The 22609-nt window shown below is 42.2% G+C and overlaps 1 protein-coding gene across 1 annotated transcript; it reads right to left on the bottom strand.

Annotated features, from left to right (window-relative positions):
* Nucleotides 1-10246: 10246 nt before the first annotated feature.
* On the bottom strand, nt 10247-21807 carry Nak (Numb-associated kinase). Its single transcript, XM_065239814.1, has 2 exons — nt 18258-21807; nt 10247-12823 (listed from the first exon to the last, which is right to left on the bottom strand). Exon 1 carries the CDS (start codon nt 21383-21385, stop codon nt 18332-18334), a length of 3054 nt encoding a protein of 1017 aa, XP_065095886.1. The 5' UTR covers nt 21386-21807; the 3' UTR covers nt 10247-12823; nt 18258-18331.
* Nucleotides 21808-22609: the final 802 nt, after the last annotated feature.

The raw sequence follows: 22609 nt of genomic DNA, 5'->3' as shown, positions 1-22609 counted from the left end.
GCCGGGCGCGAAATGTTTTAGCGAACATATCACAATTCCTTTTCGATGGTTCGAGATAATTGCACATCCTGATTGCTCTCAAGCAATGACTTTTAGTTTTACGACAATAGGATAGAATTTAGAGATGAGGCTCTTGTATACCCTCAGAGTACCAAGCCTGCAAACGTCGTGTCGATACGTAGTTTGCAGGCTTGGTACTCTGCCTGTTATTTAATAAGATCATCATCAAAGAAATTTCCATTTTCCTAGACCCCTTGTCGACAACCGCTCGTATTTTTTTTTATTGGGTGATCTCGAGTGAAATGCAGCTGGCGAAGGAGAGAAATAAGCCACCACGACTGGTGATATTCGACATCTCACGACGCCTGAGTAGAGCAAAGATGCCTGTTTAAGACGCGACTGGTCAGTTGCTTACTGACCCCACTGCCCAGCTGAAACGTTGGGCTTGAGCACTTCGAAAAACTTCTTGAAGTTTCGACGACAAATTCAAAATCTTGGAATGATCCGCCAAGGGTACGGCGCATCACTCGCTTCAGTTTCGAGGCTTCATCATCACAGAATCAGCTATCCGAAGCATAAAATCCAGCAAGGCTCCCACATTCCGTCGATCACATACAGTATATCTCAAATTGAGCGTACACCTGAATGGGCAATTTTTTGAAAGACTGCGAGTAGATAGCTGTTTGAAATCTTGGCTAGTGGTTGAACAACTATTTATTGATTTATCAGTATAGCTTTGGACTTTATTGGCAGAGTAGGTGTATGAAGTTTGAATAATTTCAGTAAAACGGTCGATTTTCAGCTTTTTTCATAGTGGGCGGATTTTAGTAAAATTAGAGGCATTTTAAAGATCTTAGTTATGACTATAAATTAGCAAAATTTCAATATGTTTGACTCATTGTATTTCAAGAAAATGTGTTTTTTTAGAAAATCTAGTTTTTTTCTAAAATAGCTCCAACTCTTACACACTCATCTAAATAAGTCCAATACTATACCGATAACCAATAAATGGTTGATGAGCCAGTAGCCAAAAATTTAGAAATCTATCTTTTTAAGTTGTACAGCTGTTTTTTTTTTAATGTACGGACAGCTGTACCATAGAGGTAACTCTAAGACTAGAAGGTCCCGAAATAACCTAAGAGAAGAGGTGACAATACGGGGGCGAAAATGAACCACTTTTCTGTCAAACGTGAACCAGCTCCTGATTGGCCGATTTCATGTGCGTAAGATAGAGATAGAGCTAGATAAAGATAGAGATAGAGATAGAAATAAAAGAGGAAGAAGCCAATTGTCACCTCTTCCTCTTAGGAAATAACGTGCTCAACTTTTTGGCTCAGCTCTGGTACTCTCTTCGGTCCCAAGCTAATCGATTCACCCCTCGAAACATAGGAAAATCCACTATCCCCTCATTTTATCTGTCAAACTGTCATACCGAATCAAAGCAAACATTGTGTAGTAGGAGAATTTCGACTAGAATTGGGTACGTTAATCGTTTGCTTGGGACCAATAGGCTAGTCAAGTAGTGAGCCAATTTAAAATCGTTAGTTTCGTATTGATTGTTGGCTGTACGCTCAATTTTGAGATACACTGTATCAACAAAGATGCTCAAAGCTGACCCCATGATATCCGCACAAATGTTCCATCAATTATTCAGTAATATCTGGAACCATATAGGTAACTCTAAGACTAGTAGGTCCCGAAGAAACGTGCTCAACTTTTTGGCTCAGCTCTGGTACTATCTTTGGTCCCAAGCTAATCGATTCACCCCTCGAAACATAAGAAAATCAACTAACCCCTCATTTTATCTGTTAAACTTTCATAGCGAATCAAAACAAACATTGTGTAGTACTAGAATTTGACTAGAATGGGGTCTGTTAATCGATTTGCTTGGGACCAATAGACTAGTCAAGTAGTGAGCCAATTTAAAATCGTTAGTTTCCATCGTTGCTATAACCATAGAGGTAACTCTAAGACTAGAAGGTCCCGAAATAATGTGCTCAACTTTTTGGCTCAGCTCTGGTACTCTCTTCGGTCCCAAGCTAATCGATTCACCCCTCGAAACATACACTCAAAAAATTTCACACGTTTGATCGAAGTGTTTAAACACTTGATTTTTTAAATGCAGAATCACATTTACTTTAAGTGTATTTCACCTTGGTTCAATGTGTTATACACGTTAATTTATAGTGTTTCAAACTTTGAAATGTTGAATTTTTTTCACTATCAATTCAAGTGTATTGCACATTGAATCACGCTACTGTTCAAAACAGATGGATTTAAAGTGTTTTGCATTTCAATACGATGTGATTTGCTTGCTCAGAAAGGTAAATATTGAAAACAAGAGTTGTAACTTTATCCTATCAAATCGCTTCATATATGAGAACAACCGTGGCACAGTGAGATCGAACGAAGACTCTGGCAGCAGCACACCCCAACAGTTCATGATCGAATCCAAAATCAGACCCATTCAAAAGATATGTGAAAGCTCTGGCCTCTGGCAGTTTTGTTTATATATTTGTCGATTCATTTTTAGAGTCGGTAAAGTAGAAGTCGATAAAGTAGAATATTGTAGAATATTGAACTATGGTGTGCAAAGCTATTGATATCACCATATGAGGCACATAGAATTCAAGTGTGTCACAATTCAAATCCATAGTCTTCAGGCATGGTTCATAGCATAAGATTCACACATGAAATGGATGTGTTCACAATAAGCGCAAAATTAAGTGTGAGACACATGATGATGGCGTATGGAATTTTTTGAGTGTAGGAAAAACCACAAACGAAGTGACAGACGGCTAACTGGCGAAGAAATCCATTTAAATAATGTGGTTCACTGTAATAGAATTTTCTTGGAAGCTTGTGCCATTATCCACCAGATGGGTTAGTTTTTTTGTTTTGATTTGAACAAAGTTGATTTTGTGTACAATGATTCTTTGACAGTGTGCAAAGAGTGCGTATCATTTTGTCATTTTTTTATGCATTTCGGTTTTGAGTAGAGTGAAAGAGATAGAACCAAAACATTCTAGTACATTCGGTTAAAATGCTAGTTCAATCTAGTAGTAGTGTTGCCATGTGGTACAATCCAGTAGTAGTGGTGTTGCCATGTGGTACACTGAAAAATTGCAATAGCAGGTTAGTCACCAAAGTTTTCGAGCCGCTCCGTCTGTCACTTCGTTTGTGGGAAAAACCAATAACCCCTCATTTTACCTGTCAAACTTTCATAGCGAATCAAAACAAACATTGCGTAGTACTAGAATTTCGACTAGAATGGGATACGTTAATCGTTTGCTTGGGACCAATAGGCTAGTCAAGTAGTGAGCCAATTTAAAATCGTTAGTTTCCACTGGTTGCTATAACTGTCCAGGAGCTGGATGGTTCCTACGTGGAAAGATGAACGCTCGTGATCAGGACAAAAGAAATCACTATGGGTTGGAATCCATGCAATGTCCGGTAGGTTAAAATCGCCAAGAACAATAACTTTGTCGGAAGGGCCTGCTTTGTCTGAAGCGACCAAGACGGATCGACAATGTGCATCAATAAGCTCCAAGTCACGGGTTCGATCTGGAGGGATGTACACTGCACAGAGAAGCAATTGACGATCACCAAGTTGAATAGCCACCCACATTTGTTCAACATTGTTCCAGGAATTGTCCTTGATAACTTTTGCTTTCAGCTTGGATTTAACTGCGATAAGGACGCCTGCCTTAGTAGTTTTAATACTATTATTCGTGTTTCGATCGCAGCGAAATATTTCGTAGCCAGTACCAAAGACATAGTTTGAATTGGTTCGATAATTGAGCCATGTTTCGGTCAAAACTATAATGTCGCAACAGTGATCCACGACGGCCAGATGATAATCTTCCACGAAGCCGTTCATAGTGTTAGTCCGAGGTACACAACCTCTTTGGACCATTCCACCACTGGTTGTAAAATAAGTGTAAGTAAATCTAATCTCCTGTAGGAGTAGGCACTCCACTGCTTATTCGTTGATGAGTCCTAGGTAGTAAGTTGAAAAGCCATGTGTGTCCATTTCCTTGATCCCTGTTGAGTAAAGTCGAATTCCGTTGTTTGTTGATCTCGAGGCTCTCTTCAACATCCATTTTCCATGGTATAGATACGGTTCGTAAAATCGTGATGTCCTCCGTCGATACTTGGTGTTCCTCTGTGAATATGTGTTCTGTAACCTTTAATTTGAAAGCCTTTTTCCTCTTGTTTTTTGGCCTTATTAACCCGCATAAACGCGGACCATAAATTGACCTTACCTAAAATGGTTAAAAATTGTTTATAATCCCTGCTAAACTTTAACTGAAATTGTTATGGAACTTTACATGAACGTTTAATGATAAAGTTTCAACCTTATGTATTATGGTTTTTTGGAACTGGACCTTACAAATAATGGGTTGTTAAGAACCATTACCATTCCAAATTCTTGTTTTCTCCATACATTTTCAGAAAGAGAACTATATAAGAACGTTTTTACTTATGATTTGAGAACATTAATGGTAATGGTTATGGTAGTCAGTAAGGTCCATCTATGGTTTTGTATTATCGCTCAACTTTACGTGGAATATATCGTGAATTGGTAATCAGTAAATTACAGGCAACCAATTCTCGATATATTCCACATAAAGTTGATCGATGTTACAAAACCATTCGTGGACCTTACTGACTACCATAACCATTACCATTAAAGTTCTCAAACCATAAGTTAAAAGGTTCTAATATAGTTCTCTTTCCGAAAATGTATGGAGAAAACAAGAATTTGGAACGGTAATGGTTCTTAACAACCCATTATTTGTAAGGTCCAGTTCCAAAAACCATAATACATAAGGTTGAAACTTTATCATTAAACGTTCATGTAAAGTTCCATAACCATTTCAGTTAAAGTTTAGCAGGGATTATAAACAATTTTTAACCATTTTAGGTAAGGTCAATTTATGGTTTGCGTTTATGCGGGAACCTTCGCTATATGTTCTTTAAATCTAGTTGCTAAAGTTCTCTTGGCTTGTCCTAAATATACTTTGTTACAATGATTACAGCTTATTTTATAAACACCTGCTTTACCTAAAACATAACTGGGTCTTTAGTGGATCCTAACAATGATTAGATGCTGCGATGAGAACGCACAACTCCCAGCCTGCGAGATCTCGACCACCGAATACGCTTCCTGTCTCTAAAACGAGTGGCTTAAGCGCCACCTCCGGAGAGGACCACTCGTCAAGGTTTGATTTGCCCGGCAAGAAACACAACGGCGGGTTAATGAATGGAAGAGACCAAAATTTAGTTTGAGAGCGATTCAGCAGACTGAAATGCCATAAGGGATTGAGATCCTTACAAACAGAGACCGCTTCAAACGGTCCTAAGCGAAAGTTGATGCTAGCCGTCGTTCTGCCGAAAAACCACAACCCCACTCACATTTATTATCACTGGAGGAACTTTTCCTTTCAGATTTCCTCCACCGATCCTGACACGTGAGTGCGGAAACTGTTTTTCCAGGCAGTCCAAGCTGGAGTAAATTCAGCTACAACAACAAATTACTACAAAAAAAAATAACGCAAAATAGAACAACCAAAACGTGAAGAATCTAGCCAACAAAAATTAACATTACGGGGAAAGCTTTTACTTTACGAAAACAATATTTATTCCAGGGCTAAATAACGGAAATCATTATATGATTTATTACTAACCTAGGTTTTATTCATGGCACTTGTTCCTTTCCATTTGTTCGTTTGTTTGCTAGCTCTCCCTAATCGTGTGCGTTTTCCTGGCCTAGTTCTAGCGATTGCTAGCCTTAATCTAGCGTTAATCTTCTTCGAGCTCATGTGTTTGTGTGTGTGGAGATTCGCATGTGTTTCATTTACTCACGGTAATCATTGTCGTCGCTGCTTCCCGTATCCCTTTGTCGGAGGGAGGTCTGTAAAGTTCAGTAGCACCCTATTCCACGGTGGTGGTGTTGCAAATTGCACCTCGGACTGGTATGGTGCGGGAATTTCCAATCGAACCCTCGAATTGGTACTGAACTAGTGCCGATTGCCGGTGACCCAAATGTCAACGAAGGGATCGTTGAAGACGAATAATGTACGTGGGTTCACGTGGTTGACATTGGCGGATTTGGCCAACGCTCTGCCGGAGAACAGTTAAACCAACCGGTGGAAACTAACGATTTTAAATTGGCTCACTACTTGACTAGCCTATTGGTCCCAAGCAAATCGATTAACGTACCCCATTCTAGTCATTCTAGTACTACACAATGTTTGTTTTGATTCGCTATGAAAGTTTGACAGATAAAATGAGGGGTTTGTGGATTTTCCTATGTTTCGAGGGGTGAATCGATTAGCTTGGGTCCGAAGATAGTACCAGAGCTGAGCCAATAAGTTGAGCACGTTTCTTCGGGACCTACTAGTCTTAGAGTTACCTCTATGGTTAAACGGTGCCTCCCTTCCGAATTCTCCCCTGAACCGGGAACCTTTACGTTGAAGCGTGGGGTCTAGAGAGCGCAATTTAATTCCTCGATTGCGGTGTGCCGAGCAAATCCATCTATCGCTAGAAGCGATGCGGTGCAAACTCCAATCACAAAACGATCCTGCACAAAAAGCCGGCTGTTCGACACATTTCAGATACATCTCCACACAAAAGACATTATTCACCTTACCTTTCTACGAACTTTGCACACACAATAAGTGGACCGCACGGAACTTCTAACCTACAGTTTGCACTCTACAGGCTAACGGAAAGGAACAAAAAATGTAACATTAAATTCGGTCTTTTAGACTCCTCACATTTTTAACTTCACATACCACGAAAAACACACCGCACTCCTGCCTCTTCCACGGTTCAAGTCAAAGTGAACGAGTAGAAGTTTCAGAACCCTCAGTTAGGTGTGAATTCAACGGTCATCGTGGCCGGAAGTACGTAAAATTACCGAAGTAATTCAACGACCTTTCAAACGACAATTTTCATCATCTTTCTCTGTAACCATTCAATGCTACATCTCTTTCCTTATCATGCAATTTCAATATACTATCTTGCTCCGGACTTTAATGAACAGGTAGCGTATTCGAGTCAAATAGAATAAATTAGCTGAACGTATTGGGAACTCGTTGGTTTTTGTATGACAAGTGTAACTACATACGTTCCTTGGCGGCGAATACATTTATGAATTTAATTGTAAAAAAACGAAAGTTCATGCAAAGTACTTAAATGTGGAAAATTGTATGATTAGGAATTCTGTGCAAAAATATAACTAAATAAATAAATGGAAAAGCGTACTTGTTACCATTGTAAATAATCTCCTTTGTAGAATTTTCGCTTTTTTGTCGATGATTGCCTGGATTGTGGTCTCCTTGTATCCGTTGAGTCTCGCTGTTTCGAAGATTTTTTTTCCTTTCCTGATTGATGCTAAGCACCAATGGTACCGACGCCAGGGAGGCAGCTCCCACACCTGAACCCTACCTATCGACTCATCAACTCATGAACCGGGGACCAACGACTTTAATATCCCGGCGGCGATTGAACCAAGGCCTGCTGGGGTGAGAGATAATCACGCTTACCACTACACCACCGGCGCCGCTACTGTTTCGAAGATGTACTGCATCCGGTGAATCATGTGATGGAAGGCGGCCATTTTTTGCTGGAACGAATGGTTGGAAATATAGGGGATAACTGTTTTGGTGCTTGTTAGTTCCCTGTAAACTTCGTATTCAAAAGAAGAAGATGGTGACGATTCCCTGACGACAAGAAGATTGAGAAATGCGAGTTTTCCGTCTTTTTCTACCTCGTGCGTGAATTTTATATCATTGTGAATTCTGTTGATCTCATTTAAAATTTGTGGAAGGGCTTCCCGTTTAACTACGCTGCAGATATCGTCGACAAACCTCCACCAACGGTTTGGTAATAGCAACAATCAATACGAAACTATCGATTATAAATTGGCTCACTACTTGACTAGCCTATTGGTCCCAAGAAAATCGATAAACGTACACCATTCCAGTCGAAATTCTAGTACTATACTATGTTTGTTTTGATTCGCTAAGAAAGTTTGACAGATAAAATTAGGGGTTCGAGGGTTTCCTATGTTTCAAGAGGTGCATCGATAAGCTTGGGACCGAAAATAGTACCAGAGCTGAGCCAAAAAGTTGAGCACGTTTCTTTGGGACCTTCTGGTCTTAGAGTAACCTCTATGGTAACTCTAAGACCAGAAGGCCTCGAAGAAACGTGCTCAACTTTTTGGCTCAGCTCTGGTACTATATTAGGTAGGTAGGTAGGTTTTATTATTAGCTTTTGTTAACAAGTCAAATTCGTATCTCTTATGCATGACGAACCAGAGCGAACAGAAGCCACTACTGTTTTTCAGTGAATGTATTTTATATTCACTGAAAAACAGAAACAAGTTCTGCCTTCCTCCTCCTCCAGCATCTCTATTTCCAAATCTATTTCCTGCTTCTCGACTTTGTCTGACGAATTCGTTCCTGCGAGAACGGCAGCGAATGTATTTTTTTTTTCAACACCTACTCCTGTATCTCTTGTTATTTTTACGTTCCTTCTTCCGCAAATCTTTCTTTGATGTCCCTCTTGTCCACAAGCAAAGCATTTCAATTTATTTCCACTGTAGAAAATTCTTCCTCTTCTGCTAAGGAAGTAGAGCGCTGGTGGAATTTCTTTCTCCACATCCATGTAAATTCCGCGGACACCATTGAACAAATCCAGTTGATATTCGGGTGGATACTTTTCCCGCACACAGCGCTTAATCTTCCCAAATTTGATTAGTTCAACAGCAAGATCACGATCGGATACCTCTGGCGGTAGGTCAAATACCCGTACGTACTGGATGTTACAACCCGCTACCGACATACAAACCTCCACTTGTGTTCCATTAGAATAATGGAACGTTTGCCTTTCATCGTTACGAGAGAGGGCTTCCCTCATGCCTTCCTCGGACTTGTATTAAATGAATACCGTCCTCTCCCCAGCATTCTTATACGCCGTGTCCATTTTTCCGTGATCACCGGTGAGACCTTTCACGAAGCGGACCATCTCCGGTAGAGTTGGCTGGGCAGCATTATTTGGGAATATGAATTCAACCGAAAAAAACAACGCAGCGATCGAACAAAACGCGTATCGGCAATGAGATCTAATCTTCAATTCCAAGTTCTGAGTTGTAGCTAATAACAAAACCTACAAAAGCTCTTCACATCATTTTGCGGAATGCTGTTGATGAAAAAAGTTAGAGGCAAATGAATGTATGAAATGAATGCAAATGATTCTCCATGCCTGCCCATTGGAGCACCTTTCGTCTACTTGTAGAAATTACCTCGGAAAGAGAAGTAGTTCTCTTCCATACAAAGGCGGGTCAGCTTAGGATACGTTCGAAACTTGTTTCTCCATGCTGCATCCTCTAGTCGTGTTAATAGCCAGTCCTCCAAATGGTTGACCGCTTCCTTGGCCTAGTACGCTGGGAAAAAGAGCTGTGACGTTGAAAGATACCACAATCTCGTGTTCGTTGATGTCTCCTGAACAGTGTAATTGCAGGGCGAGCGGTGTTACCAACTGCCTTACTCTGGAACTGATTCGACATACTCTGGAACTCTGTGACTTGCCACTTCGCTAGTTTGTGAGTAGGAGAACCCACCGCAGACACGATCTCTCGCAATTCATTCCCCGGTTTGTGGACTTTGGGAAGACTTTTGATCCTGGGTAGAATAGGATTGATTGAGTGTTTTCTCCACGGTTTCACCATATGTAAGGGGTCTACTCGAAGCGATTTCGTGATTGTGACTCTCTGAAAGCTAAATTGACAGGTTTCATGTGTCAGACACATACTTTACCACCTATAACTTTCAGGCGGCGACCCCGGCGTAGTGGTTAATATCCATACCTCTCACGCCAAAGTCACGAGTTCAAATCTCACCCCCGGACAAGTCACGAATGACCCAAGAGTGTTAAAGTGACTATAATAAAAAAAAAAAAAAAAAAAAAAAAAAAAAAAAAAAAAAAAAAAAAACCTATAACTTACAAGAACAAAATATCAATAAAATATCCAATGATTTCATAATTCGATTCGAAAAACAAGTTTTATAGCGAAGTGAGTGAAAGGAACCCTGGTCTTTTCAAGAGTCTTCATCCCGGTTTTTTTTTTTTTCGTCGGTCGCATTCGGGATTCTTTCGGTATGTTTCATCTATCAACAAGAGCCTTTCGAATTTCATTTTGCTGAAATAATTTATTACCTCATAATATATTCGGTTGTTCAGTTGTTGTTTTTTTTTTGTTTGTGTAATGTAAGTGTAATTGTTGTTTGTTAGTTTTTTTTTTGCGTGTGGTACATGCTCCCATTTTCCATTTTTTGGTACATTTTTCTTCGACTTTTCAGTGACGTTCCGAATCTTCCCGGGGCTCGATATTCGAAAATATAGCAAGATAATCTAATAGGTATAGTAGGTAAATCGTACTTTCTTTTTCTGTACGGATTTGTGTGTCTATAGGTATTGTTTTTGATTCTAATCAACTGGTACAAGAAACTGCTTGTTTTTGTTTTCAATAAGGGATTCATCGTAATATTAGGCTGAGACTAAGATTTTATGCTTTGCAATAATTTTAGCAATAGGATAATTTACTTTTTCGTTTTTAAATGGATCAATTAAAAGTGGGGTTAGCCAATCGTTATTTTATTTAATTTTTTGGTTTGATAATTTGTGTAGGTAGAGAAGTTCAGAATATCTTGAGATCTCACTTTCGAGTTAAAAATGTTGTTTTGTTGTTGTTGTTGTAAAGCCTTAACGTTGCTCGGGTTGTTTATTATTACTGGTATTGAATTGATTTGCCGCGATTCCTATTAATAGACGCTTCCAATTGTTCGTCCGTTATCTTCGATTTTTGTTGTTATCTCTGTGTTGAGCTTGATTCAGTTTTCTTCACCAACAAATTTCAATATTGATCACGCATTTGCGTAAATGTTCATTTTGATCAGTTTCTCGTGTGATAATTGAATCTGCATTCTCTGCCTTCAAGCAGCAACGACATATAGATTTGTGTGGTTATTGTGTATAAATATCTCTTTTGTTGTTTAGTTTACTTCTATTATATTGATCACTCTGTGATACTAATAGTCGAAGAAATGATAATCGAATTCTTTGATAAATTACAAATATATGTACAATTACATAACCTAAAAGCCAAATGAAACAAATGCAATTAACAAAACAATTGCGCCCCAATAATAAGCCGCATAAGACTATAGTAACGTAATGATTTTGCCACTAAATTCAAACCTCCTAAAGCATGCGAGCACAGGCCTGGCTTCTCCGAATCGGAAATATTGAAAATACACTGCTCTCCAAGGTAAAAAAAAACACTAGATAAGGAAAAGACGAAAAGATAATGGGTGCGAGGACATTGAAACAGGTGGATTATGATAGGGACAATAAAGACAGATTTGCACTATCAGGATGGAAAATGATTGCACAATTTCTCAATCGATGTCTAACGGGCGACACTGTTTGAAGAAGATAAGCGAGCAGTACCTACTAGGTTTGCCAATGAACTGAAAATTCAAACATTAAATTGGTACATTCGTTTTTAGGACAGAGAGACTTGCTTATTCCGACGTTTTTATATGGTTGTCGGAATTATCTACATAGGGCCCTATTATGTAAATCGAGTCGAGCATCACTTCAGGTCACTGGTCCAATTTGGTATTACAGAAGTAATACCAAATTGGTCCAGTGACCAGAAGTAAAGCTCCATCCAACTTAATAGAGCCATAGAGTAACACTCAAGAAAGACACGTCGTGAAATCCAATTCAATAATGGCTATAGCCTTTCTTTGCGTTGTGCTGACAGTGATGCAATCCGGAGTCACGAGTGAGACCCGATGCGAAGTTACACTTGCCCAGCCAAAACTTCGCATCGGATTTTAGTCGAACTGAACCATTTTATTTTCAATTTGTTCGCTAACAGTTGATACAGAGAGAGAGAGAGACAGTGGCATAAAACAGGAACAACAAATGTCTAAATATGTGTAAATATATGGTTTGCTTCTGGTTCTGGAATTTATAATATAATATGCATATGTACACTACATGTTTACGGTAGCATCTATCATTCTTATGAAAAAATATGTTAATCTACAATCACACACTCGTAGCATAAGGTTCGACTATCATTGTTTATCACCCGTTTTTTTACGGATGACAATGTGAGTCCAACCTTAACAAGATAGGCTTTCCGTATCAACACACAGTATTGGCGATAACATTCGCAAATTTCTACAATTTTGATGTCAACGTCCCAGTAAAATTTACAAATATCCTCAAAATTAAAAAAAAAAGACTAAGACGTGAGTCCTTAAACATGGGTTGTTTGTATGAAAATCGCAAAAACATGTAAATGTTAATGCCAAGGTGACTTGAGAGCATGCTCCTTCTTGGGATGCTCTCTACACTAACTGCCCGGACACAATCTATGCCTTTTCTGTCAAATTTGACGGAACTTATCACAACCGGACCGATTGCATCGGGGCCTTAAATGTGTTCCTCTTTAACTACAATCTGCTCAAATCTGCTCATGTGATAGTGGCAAATAGTGGAAATGCCGCTTACAATCCATTTGCTGTGAACAGGTGTGTAGTGGTCAATTAAAGTAGCATGACTTTTTTTTTCGCTTGACGATCTTGATCTTTAATAGTAGGTACCTACTGCCATACTTGAGTTGATGAGTTGTGGCTTGTTACCCTCGTTTTCGATTAATATTGACATTGCCTCAGCCTGGCTGCAGCAGTTTTGATGCTCATGGTTTGCGATATTGTCGGTCGTGAATACAGTGGCGCTGCAATGAGAGAGAGATAATATGGACATAAGTAATCTATACGCAAAATTGTGATTATAGTAGTTATGGTAACCTATAAATGTTCTTAACCCTTCGTATTTACTAAAACAAACTTACATTGTCGCTGTATCCTGGGGTCAAATTGCCGTATCTCAGCGATGCTTCAATGGGTTTTTGAAATTCTACTGTTTTGCGAAGTGAACTTTAAGTTGAAACTATTCAAGTAAATGAGGGGAGAGGTCAATTTAAAAATAAGCCTGTGATATGAGATATTTTCATGTTGAGCAGTTCCAGACGAATAGCGAAGAAAATAAACAAATCTTAGAGTTTACTAACAGAGTTATGGAAAGGCCACAGAAGAACGGTCACGGCAAAAGCGTTTTACAAACTCACAAAGAAGAACGTGTTTATTACTTTTAGTTACAGACTTAGAATGATCAATCGGATTTCACAAATCAATCGGCAGTACCGTGCCTGTGTATAGTAGGGGCGATAGGTAGCAGTGTTGTACTCTTAACACCCTCCTTCAACCATTGATACCTATCAGGCCGATGCTGATGCGATGACGCCGGAAAACACCAACTGGCAAACTCTTCGTCATGATATCTGGTTGATCCTCTGAGCGAAGATATTCAAGCCGAATCTGTTCTTTTCGTACAAGGTCCTTCAGGAAATAAAGCTTCATGCCCACGTGCTTCAAGCGCCCAAAGTCTCTCGAATTTTCAACGATCCTTATAGTGGACTGATTATCCTCGTAGAAAGGAGTTGATTCTGCTGCAAGGTTCCTTAGAAAACGAATCATTCACATTTGATGACACGCGGCATTACACAAAACATTCAGCTCTGCCTCGGTAGACGAAAGTGACACTGGTTTCTGCTTTCGCGTAATCCACCCAAGCACCTGGAAGATACAGCCGCTAATCGATCTGCGGTCCGAAGTGTCATTCGCCCAATCTGCGTCTGAAAACACTTCAAGAATCGCTGCAGTTTCATCCGTTTGATACATCAGACACAAGTCGAGAGTACCCTTTAGGTACCGTAAGATGCTTTTGAGGTGTACCTGTGTGTTTAGATCATCAATCAATTTAGGTGTACCCAATGTTCATCATCTTCTTCTTCTTTCTTTGCTGAACCGTCTTCTTGACAGCTCAAATGATTTGTGCTAGTTGCTTCGACTATATGCCTACAATTTTCATCAGTCGGGCAGCTTTGGTGCTGACTAAAATAGTTGCCGGCTGCCGCCACATCTGGCCTAGTTATCAACTACGCATAAGTCAGGTTGTCTCGTTCACTTCTCTTCTGTCCCCTTCTCCAGCTTGAGCCACTTCCACATCACGCTCAATGTGCATTCCAAGAAAGCACCGTATTTCTCCTCCGTCGGTCATCTGGAACTCCGTTGCCAGACATCGCTTCACAGTTTCGACTGCCTGCAGGGTTGATGCAGCGATAACCACGTCCTCAACATAAATTACCAGGAACACCGTGTTCTTACCGATCCTCTTCGAGTACAAGCACTGGTCGTTCGCGCTCTTGGTAAATCCCCAGTGGTAAATCTGTCGTTCCATGATTTCGACGCCTGTTTAAATCCGTATAAAGATTTGACCAGGCGACACACCAGACCATCTCCTTGCTCGAAGCCCTCTGGTTGCACCATGTATATTTCCTTATTAAGATTGCCATTGAGAGAATCTGTTGCAACGTCTGGTAGGTAGACCACCATCTTGTTGTGATATGCTACAGCCAACACCGTGCGCAGTGTATCGAACTTAGCCACGGGCGAGTAAGTTTCCGTGTAGTCGAAACCAAATTTCTGGCTAAATCCCCTCACCACAAGTCGAGTCTTGTAGCGGTCAGGTTCACCATTCAGGTATACTCAACCTCAAAATTGTCGTGCTACCTTGGAGTAGTTCGCTTACGTTTTGACCTTCCTTGCGTATTGCTACCAGATGGCGTTTCAGACCGTGTCTCAGCCGCTGGTCCAACCTCAGGTCCTCCTCAAAGCTTCCGAACTCATCACCGTCAGACATCGAATCATCAAGCATCGAATCCTCAAGCTCTTCCTCCGCATCACTATCTTGCTGATCTTCACGAATAATCGGAACCTCATTGAAGTCGCTAGTACGAGATTGTCTTCCATCCGATTGGTTACACGGTAGCCATTGAGCGTGTATCCAACAAAGATCCACTTCGAAGCTTTTTACGGTGCTCCTTCGGTATGTGCGCGAACATAGGGCAACCGAACAGCCACAACTTGCCAACGTCAGGCTTCCGGCCTTCCCAGAGCTCAATAGTGGAATCCAGTGCATTTGAAGGACTACGGTTTACCAGATATGCCGCCGTTTGAACTGCTTGTCCTCAAAATCTCTTGTCTATCTGCAAATCCTCCAGCATAGACTTCACCTTGTCGACCAGGGTGCGGTTCATCCGCTCGCTTACGCCGTTCAGCTCTGGTATGTGGGGAACCGTCCACTCCACCTGGATGCACTTTTCCGTACAGAAGCGCTCGAACACTTGGCTCCTATATTCGCCGCCGTTATCACATCGAAGGCGACACACTTTCTGGCCGAACTTCGCCGTCACATGAGCCACGTACTGTCGAAAGCACTCGAAAACTTCATCCTTTGTCTCAATCAGAAACGTCATGGTAAAATGACTTCAATCATCAATAAAGTTGACGAAGTATTTCAACTCTTCTAGGTCAACCGGCGACGGAGTGTGTCAACTCCAGCACTCACGACGATCGTTTCGTGTCTCGCACCACGAACGGTTTTCGAGTCTGGTTCCTTACAAACGCTTCACAAACGACGGTTTGCATGTTCGTACTATCGCTATCCAATGTTAGACCGCTCATCATGTGTTCCCGAATCATTCTTTCGATACTCTTCGTATGCAAGCGGTGCCACAGTTCGAGATTCTCCGAAATACGTCCACAAGACAAAAATGATTCACTCGCGCCGTACTTGTCCATAAAGAAATCTAGACGATACAGTTTTCCATACTTTTCCGTTTTGATACGTCACTTTCATCCCGATCTGATCTACCGTCATCATGGAAAAGAGGTTGCACCGCAACTCAGGCACAAAAAGAACGTTGTTTACAAAACATCCAGTATATTTACCTTTGACAAGGGCATTACCGTTCCTGAATGCTGCTTCGTCTCTCCGTTTTTTGCAACGGCGATTTCCACCTGGGATTTCAGCGGCTTCAGCTTGTCAAATAGCGCCCTGTCATTCGCCAGATGGTCCGAGCAGCCGGAATCGATAAACCAGTGCACCCGACTGGACTCATCCGGCGAGACGATACCACTGCTCACTCCTACAAAACAAACACCGCACCGTATTCAGCGAAATGCGCTCTAGAATTTTGTTTCACATTATTTTCCTTTTCCCTCTTCTTTGGGCATTCAGCCAGCTTATGGCTTTCTTGCTTGCATCTTAATCACTTTCTTCTTTCTGGCCTGCTTGCTGCCCGACAACGCAGCCGAATAACTTTTGTTATGGACGATTCGACATCTATTCCTTTTCGCTGGACCTCTTCGTCAAGCAAGCGGCTTTTGACGCATTTCATACTTAAATTGTCTTCCGACATGGTCTCGTTCAGCGTTTTCCAGATCTCCTAGGGCGTCTTCATCTCCTGGACATATTTGAGCTGGGTGTCACTAAAGCTGGGTTTAGACAAGGCAAGTCAAATGATCAACTCAGTTGAATTCAACTGGCTTGAAAAGTTGAGCCTGGTTAAACTTTTTTCAATTCAAGTGAATTGATCAAGTCAGTTGAATGGCATGTTTTACACGTTCAATTCGTGTTCAAGTCAGTTGACTTAAACTGACTTGTCCTGTCTAAACCCAGCTTAATTAACCATTATGTTGACGTTACCGAAAATGGTTAAAAATTGTTTATAATCCCTGCTAAACTTCAACTGAAATGGTTATGGAACTTTACATGAACGTTTGTGTGATAAAGTTTTAACCTTATGTATTATGGTTTTTTGGAAGTCGAACAAAAAAGTCATCCGGAGTCTCGAAAAGCGCAGCTCACGTCAAATCATCCTCTCGCTGATGTTCACTCTCCCTCTCTCTCGAGGAGTTTTTGTTTACTTCTTCCATATTCCTGCCGCTACTCACTCGAGGTGAGGGCTGGTTCAACTCACAGGACAAGAGGGTTTTAAAACCTCCAGTGAGTTTGAGGAGTTTCAGGAAGCCTGTTTTTAACCATTTTCGGTAAGGTCAAGTTATGGTTCGCGTTTATGCGGGCTAGTAAGCGAAAGACTCTCCCCAACCGGAGAAGATAGTAGCTTTTGGCCGCGAAATTTATGGTGGTAAGCTCCACATGTTACGTTATTTATGCATATTCCTTTATGTCGATTTGAAAATGTGGCCTGGACATGATCGGAATGGAGTCTTAAAATAATTAAAATTAAAACATAGGTAGTTGAATTCAGACTAAATGGATCTAATTTACGCCAAATTAGCACCTGACCAAATCTGAAATGCAAATCCGCGAAAGTCACAAAAATCGCGTAGTCGTAACAGCTGTGTAATTAACAAAATTCTGAAGCTTCGGCAATCTGTGTTGGCGCTTATCTATTAGGCACCATATCATTTGGCTGCTCTGTTAGGATTTTGATCCCTAACTTTAAAAAAAATATATCAAAGATTCCAAAAAATATGCTCCATTGACGAGTGCACGGATGGGTTTGAGTTCACTCACTCGACAAAAAGTGACACAACAGCGGGGCCCTGTTTACTACAAATGAACATATATGTGTTCATTTTTAGTAAACAGGGCCCCGCTGTTGTGTCACTTTTTGTCGAGTGAGTGAACTCAAATTCATCCGTGCACTCGTCAATTGGGATTTATCCTCTATAAACTGCAATTGACTATCTGTCATTAGTCACATGACAAAAGTCACGTCACAAGCCTCCGTGCAAATCATATCACACAAGGTGACTATTGTCACCTCACTAGTGACAGACCCCCTTATTCTGCGAGTCACGTGACTCTCTCTCACCGGTGAGGTGACAATAGTCACCTCGTGTGAGGTGACTCTCCATTTGATTTACATGGAGAGTCACCTCACACGAGGTGACAATTGTTACCTCACCGGTGACAGAGAGTCACGTGACTCGCAGAATAAGGGGGAGAGAGTCACTCACCGTGGGGAATAGAATAGGGGGATATTCTTGAACATATTTTTGTTTAATTCTGATAATTTATGTTGTTACTGAATTAAAAGGATGGTGCATTCAACCCCCACTGTCTACTCCCATGGAGCTGTGCAAGCTAGATGAAAAAATGTGAAACGCTCGACAAATTGGAGACAAACAGTCACAAACCGCGTTAATTGGCATAACATTGTAGGAACATGAAAAGCAAAGTAAATCCTTCGGCTCCGCAAATTGAAGCAGAAAATCACATCAACCGCAAGGACTTACCTTCAACAAGAAAACAGACGAACACACGATCACAGCTTTCCAGCAGCTTCCTCGGTGTCATCGTTCTCCTGCTCCTATGCACTCCGGCCACCACCGTACAGGTTTATTACCGTTTTCTTGATCCGTTTGATATCCCGCGCATTAGTCCGACAGCATCCCCCGACGAACCTCGCACCCAAATCGATCCACTGCGGAACGTACGTCTCTAAGGGGATACAATCTTCCTGTCCCGTCCACGAATCGGCGCTCCAAATCTCACCCGAATTCGGATACACAATCAACGGCAGCTTGTCGTCCTCGGGTCTTCGATCGTTAACTGCTTGCAGCAGTTGAATTGCGAACTGTGGATGCACGCAATTCACTCCCACCGCCAGGAGATTAGGGTTCTTCAAAGCCCTTGCCTTGGTCCATATACCGATGGCAGTTTCGGCGAAGTTTTCTCCATGTGCCAAATTGGATCCATCCTTACACTGGAACGATATCCAGAACCGCACCGTCGGATGCTCGGCCGTCATCAGTTCCAGCAGGGCATCTGCCTCCATCCTACATGGGATGGTTTCGATGGCCAGGGCATCGCATCCTGCTTCAATCACCGCATTGATACGCTGGCGGTGCCAATTTTGGATCCGAGCGAATGGGACACTGTCCGCGTAGCTGCCAGTATATTCGGATCCATCGTGAAGATGAGCTCCGTAGGGGCCGATTGAACCCACTACCCACGGGATTTTGTGGGATTTGTTTTCACGCTTCTCCTCGAGGTATTGGGAACGAGCCAGTTTGGCCAGCTCCACAGTGGATTTGATCAGTTTGAGACTGTCCTCTTCGCTGAGATCGAGAAAGTCCATAAAGCCCTCAATAGAAGCCTGGTAGGTGTTGGTCAGAATGCAATCGGCCCCGGCCCGTAGGAAATCCAGATGGGTGGCAATGACGGCATTGCGGTTTGTGGCGTTGAAGCGGGAACTCCACAGGGGGTCTTTGTCGATAGCTTGGCCAATGTGGGTGGCCAGTTGAGTGGAAAAACCACCATCGATGACGATGACTTTTTTGGAACCGAGCTTGAGAGATCGTGTCTTATCTCGTACGGGTAAAGAAAAGGGGGCCGAACTGAAAGGATCTTCCTCCGGAGTATCGGGTATGTTTTCCGGAGAGAATTGAGATTGAAGAGGTTGCGAAATAGGTTGAGTCATTATGGGTAGGACCTGAGGGAGTGAGGGATGCCGAGAAGTAGATTCCGGTGGTGTTTTAAGGCTGCCTTGAGAACCCTGCTGTCGGATTTTGTCGAATTCCTCACCGAAGATGTGATCTTCTGTCATTTGACTGAAGGGTGTTGGGTCGCCGAACGGATTCCACGGTTGCTGTTTGGATGCAGCTGTGGTTGTTGGATTCAGTTGAGGGTTTGAGGATCGTGATTCAAAATTGGCCGGAATGGAATGGAGATTTTGTTCGGATCCATTGTTTCCCGAAGTAGTCGCCGGAGGTTGGTAGTTGTTGGACGATACGTCGTACGGAGCAAGAAACTGGGACGTTTCCGTGGTATAGGCTTTGTTGAATGCGGACGTATCGCTCATGTTGCGCCGATGACCAACTATGGGCTGTTTCGGAGGAACTAGAGTTCCGGCCACACTGGAACCACTTCCGGTACCGTGTGGAGTTCCCGATTGGGATGAAACCGAAGCGTGACTAGGTGACTGAAGAACGGACGAAGAAGCCGAAGAATCACGTGTTGAGACTGATGACTCTTGATGTACGGCGTGTGGGACAGCTTCCTGCAGGGTATCAACTTCTCGGAACGGATCTGGATAGGTTGATTGAAATAGGTTATTACTTTGAACTTCTTGTGCTAGCGGAGGAGGAAAGTTGGCGCTAAACTTGGCCACGAATGGTTCCGCCTGTGGTGCTGGAGGGGCTGGTTGCTCGTGAGGAATCGATGGAGCTGCACCGGGAGTTGGTGATGAGAGAATATTCTTAGGGGAAGGATTTAGGGGCAATCCTAGAGAGAAACTATTATTCGCTGTCGCTTGGGAGGCTTTAGGTCTCTGTCGAGGTGCGACGGAGGTTCCTCCTTCAAGCGAGGAGGCCGATTGTTTCGTTGTCTTCGTTGAGTTCGTTCCTAAGGCTGATGGAATGCGTTTTGTTTCATTTTCGAATGGAGGAACCATCAACGATTCCAATCCGGGAACCGTAGATTTAGTCAGATTACGCACCGGATTGGTTTTTCCTGCAATTTTAAATGCAACCTCGCACACCTGATAAATGTTGGGACGCTTCTCCACGTCTGGTTCCAGCATGTACCGAATAAGCTGATGAATTTCCTTGGAATACTTGGAGTTATCTGGAATACTGAACTGACCACTCTGAATAGCAAGGGCGCTCTCGCCGAAGGGCAGCGTAAAAAAGCACAGCTTGTAAAGAAGGCACCCAAGTGCCCATATATCTGCTTTTACCGTAATATCTTGCCCCGAGAAGAGATCAATCATTTCCGGAGCCCGATAGGAGAGTGTCGTGTATTTTTGAATCTCCTCTTCTACCAGTGTCCTCCCGTGGGCATTAGGATTCAATATACGAGCGGTCGCCGATCCAAAATCGCACAAAACGAAATTTCCTATATCGTTCTGCAGAATATTCTCCACCTTCAAATCACGATGGATAATCGGAGTCTGACATTGATGCAACCGAGCTACGGCTTCTGCTACATCGCAGAATATCTGCAGAACGTCCAGCTCGCTAAATCCATTCGGTAGTCTAGCATTCATAAGCGTTAGCAAATTCGTCTTGCAGTAAGGCATCAGCAACAGTATCTCGTGGACTCCATTTCCTTTTGGGTTTATACTATGGTCTATGTAACCGATTATGTTCTTATGCCCGCTGAGATTGCTGGCAATCTTTATCTCCCGGCTGCAAACTCCCAAGTCATGTTCGTTGTTTACGTACAACCGCTTCAGTGCATACCTTTGGCCGTTGTGGCCCTTGACTAGAAACACCAACGCAAATCCACCCTCCGCCAGCACTTCCTCCACCGTAACGACATTGTCTCGGCTTAGTTTAAATGTCTTCCCCACGAAACTATTCGTTTCCTTGCTTGGAGTTGCCTCATTCTTGTTCTCGAACTTGGAGATAAACTTTTTCATTGCTCCCTTTGCTTCCTGTGCCACCAATCACACGGAATCTCTGAGTCCCCCACCCCCAGAGCTTCAAAGCAACGTCACTGACGTTCGCTGCTATTGCCTTTTTTACGTGTTTCAGCTTCACTCCACTCCCGTTCCTTTTATGATCGCCTTGTAAGCGAACTGTTTCTCTTTTTCCTCTGTTTGTTTTCTTCTTTCCGACCTTCCCCTCACCGTCGTTTTCTTCCTCTTTTCAGCTGACCTTCTTTCTTTCCCCAATCAAATGCGAAATCAGCTCCTCTTTTATGCACCCACTTTCCGAAGCACCAGGTTTTTTCTTCTTCAATTGCTACGCCACAACATTTCCACCCCAGACAATTATAATTGCAAACTGCATCCACCAATAACACCGTCCACTAGAACTTCGGAAAACAGCAGCAAAGATGACTCACTCACTGCCCTTGGTCGTCGATGATAACCACTTTTCTGCCCTTTTTTTTCTTATCGGGACGAATCTATTCTTTTCTTCCTCTCGGAACACCGAAATCGAAAAAAACACTTTTTGCGTTGGCTTATTATGCGATTTGCCCGATTAACACAGTCCGCATATTGCCCCAACGTTGAACTTAATTATTAATTCCGATATCCGAGAGCTTTGTACCAACTGTCTATTGCTCGTAAATAGCCTTTGTAGTATCTATAGTAAAAAATGTCTTCTGTCCAATAAATGGACACACCAACGATAGATAACACGAACGAAAACCCGATCACGGAGAGGAGAAAAAAGCACTACTCTGCTGGCTGTGAAAATACTGCTCCAAATCAAAGGGGATCCCAAGTGGATGGGGGTGTTCGAAAGTGTTTCGCTTTTGCGATGACAACAGCTGTCAGTCTGGCAAACTTATAACTGGTGGGTTCACGGACAATGAGATCGACTCAAAATTGAGTTGAATTTAATTCAATTTTACAAAAAGTGGACCCTAATAAACAGGTACCATACATTAACGATATCATAGACGGTACAACCATGCCACATAAAGTAGAGATTATACCCCGAAGCGGTGGTTAGGCGCTTTTTATGGTTATTGTTTATGCGGGGATTTGCTCACAAACCGATTAAAATTTTCCAAGCTCTTGCAGGAAAAACTTCTCGAATATAAGGAACCCTAAAGGCCCAAACGCAATGTGGACGGAAGCGGAACGGAAACGGAAAGTTTGACAGTTGTCACAAATGACATCAAGAAGCCT

Source organism: Ochlerotatus camptorhynchus, unplaced genomic scaffold, assembly GCF_037179485.1.
Source record: "Ochlerotatus camptorhynchus isolate MF236.1 unplaced genomic scaffold, CSIRO-AGI_Acam_v1.1 ptg000062l, whole genome shotgun sequence".
Taxonomy (NCBI): domain Eukaryota; kingdom Metazoa; phylum Arthropoda; class Insecta; order Diptera; family Culicidae; genus Ochlerotatus; species Ochlerotatus camptorhynchus.
This window is presented reverse-complemented; position numbering and strand designations above follow the sequence as displayed.

Excerpts from the sequence above, each read along its gene's own strand:
- Nak (XM_065239814.1), bottom strand. The coding sequence starts at position 21,385 with ATGAAAAAGTTTATCTCCAAGTTCGAGAACAAGAATGAGGCAACTCCA.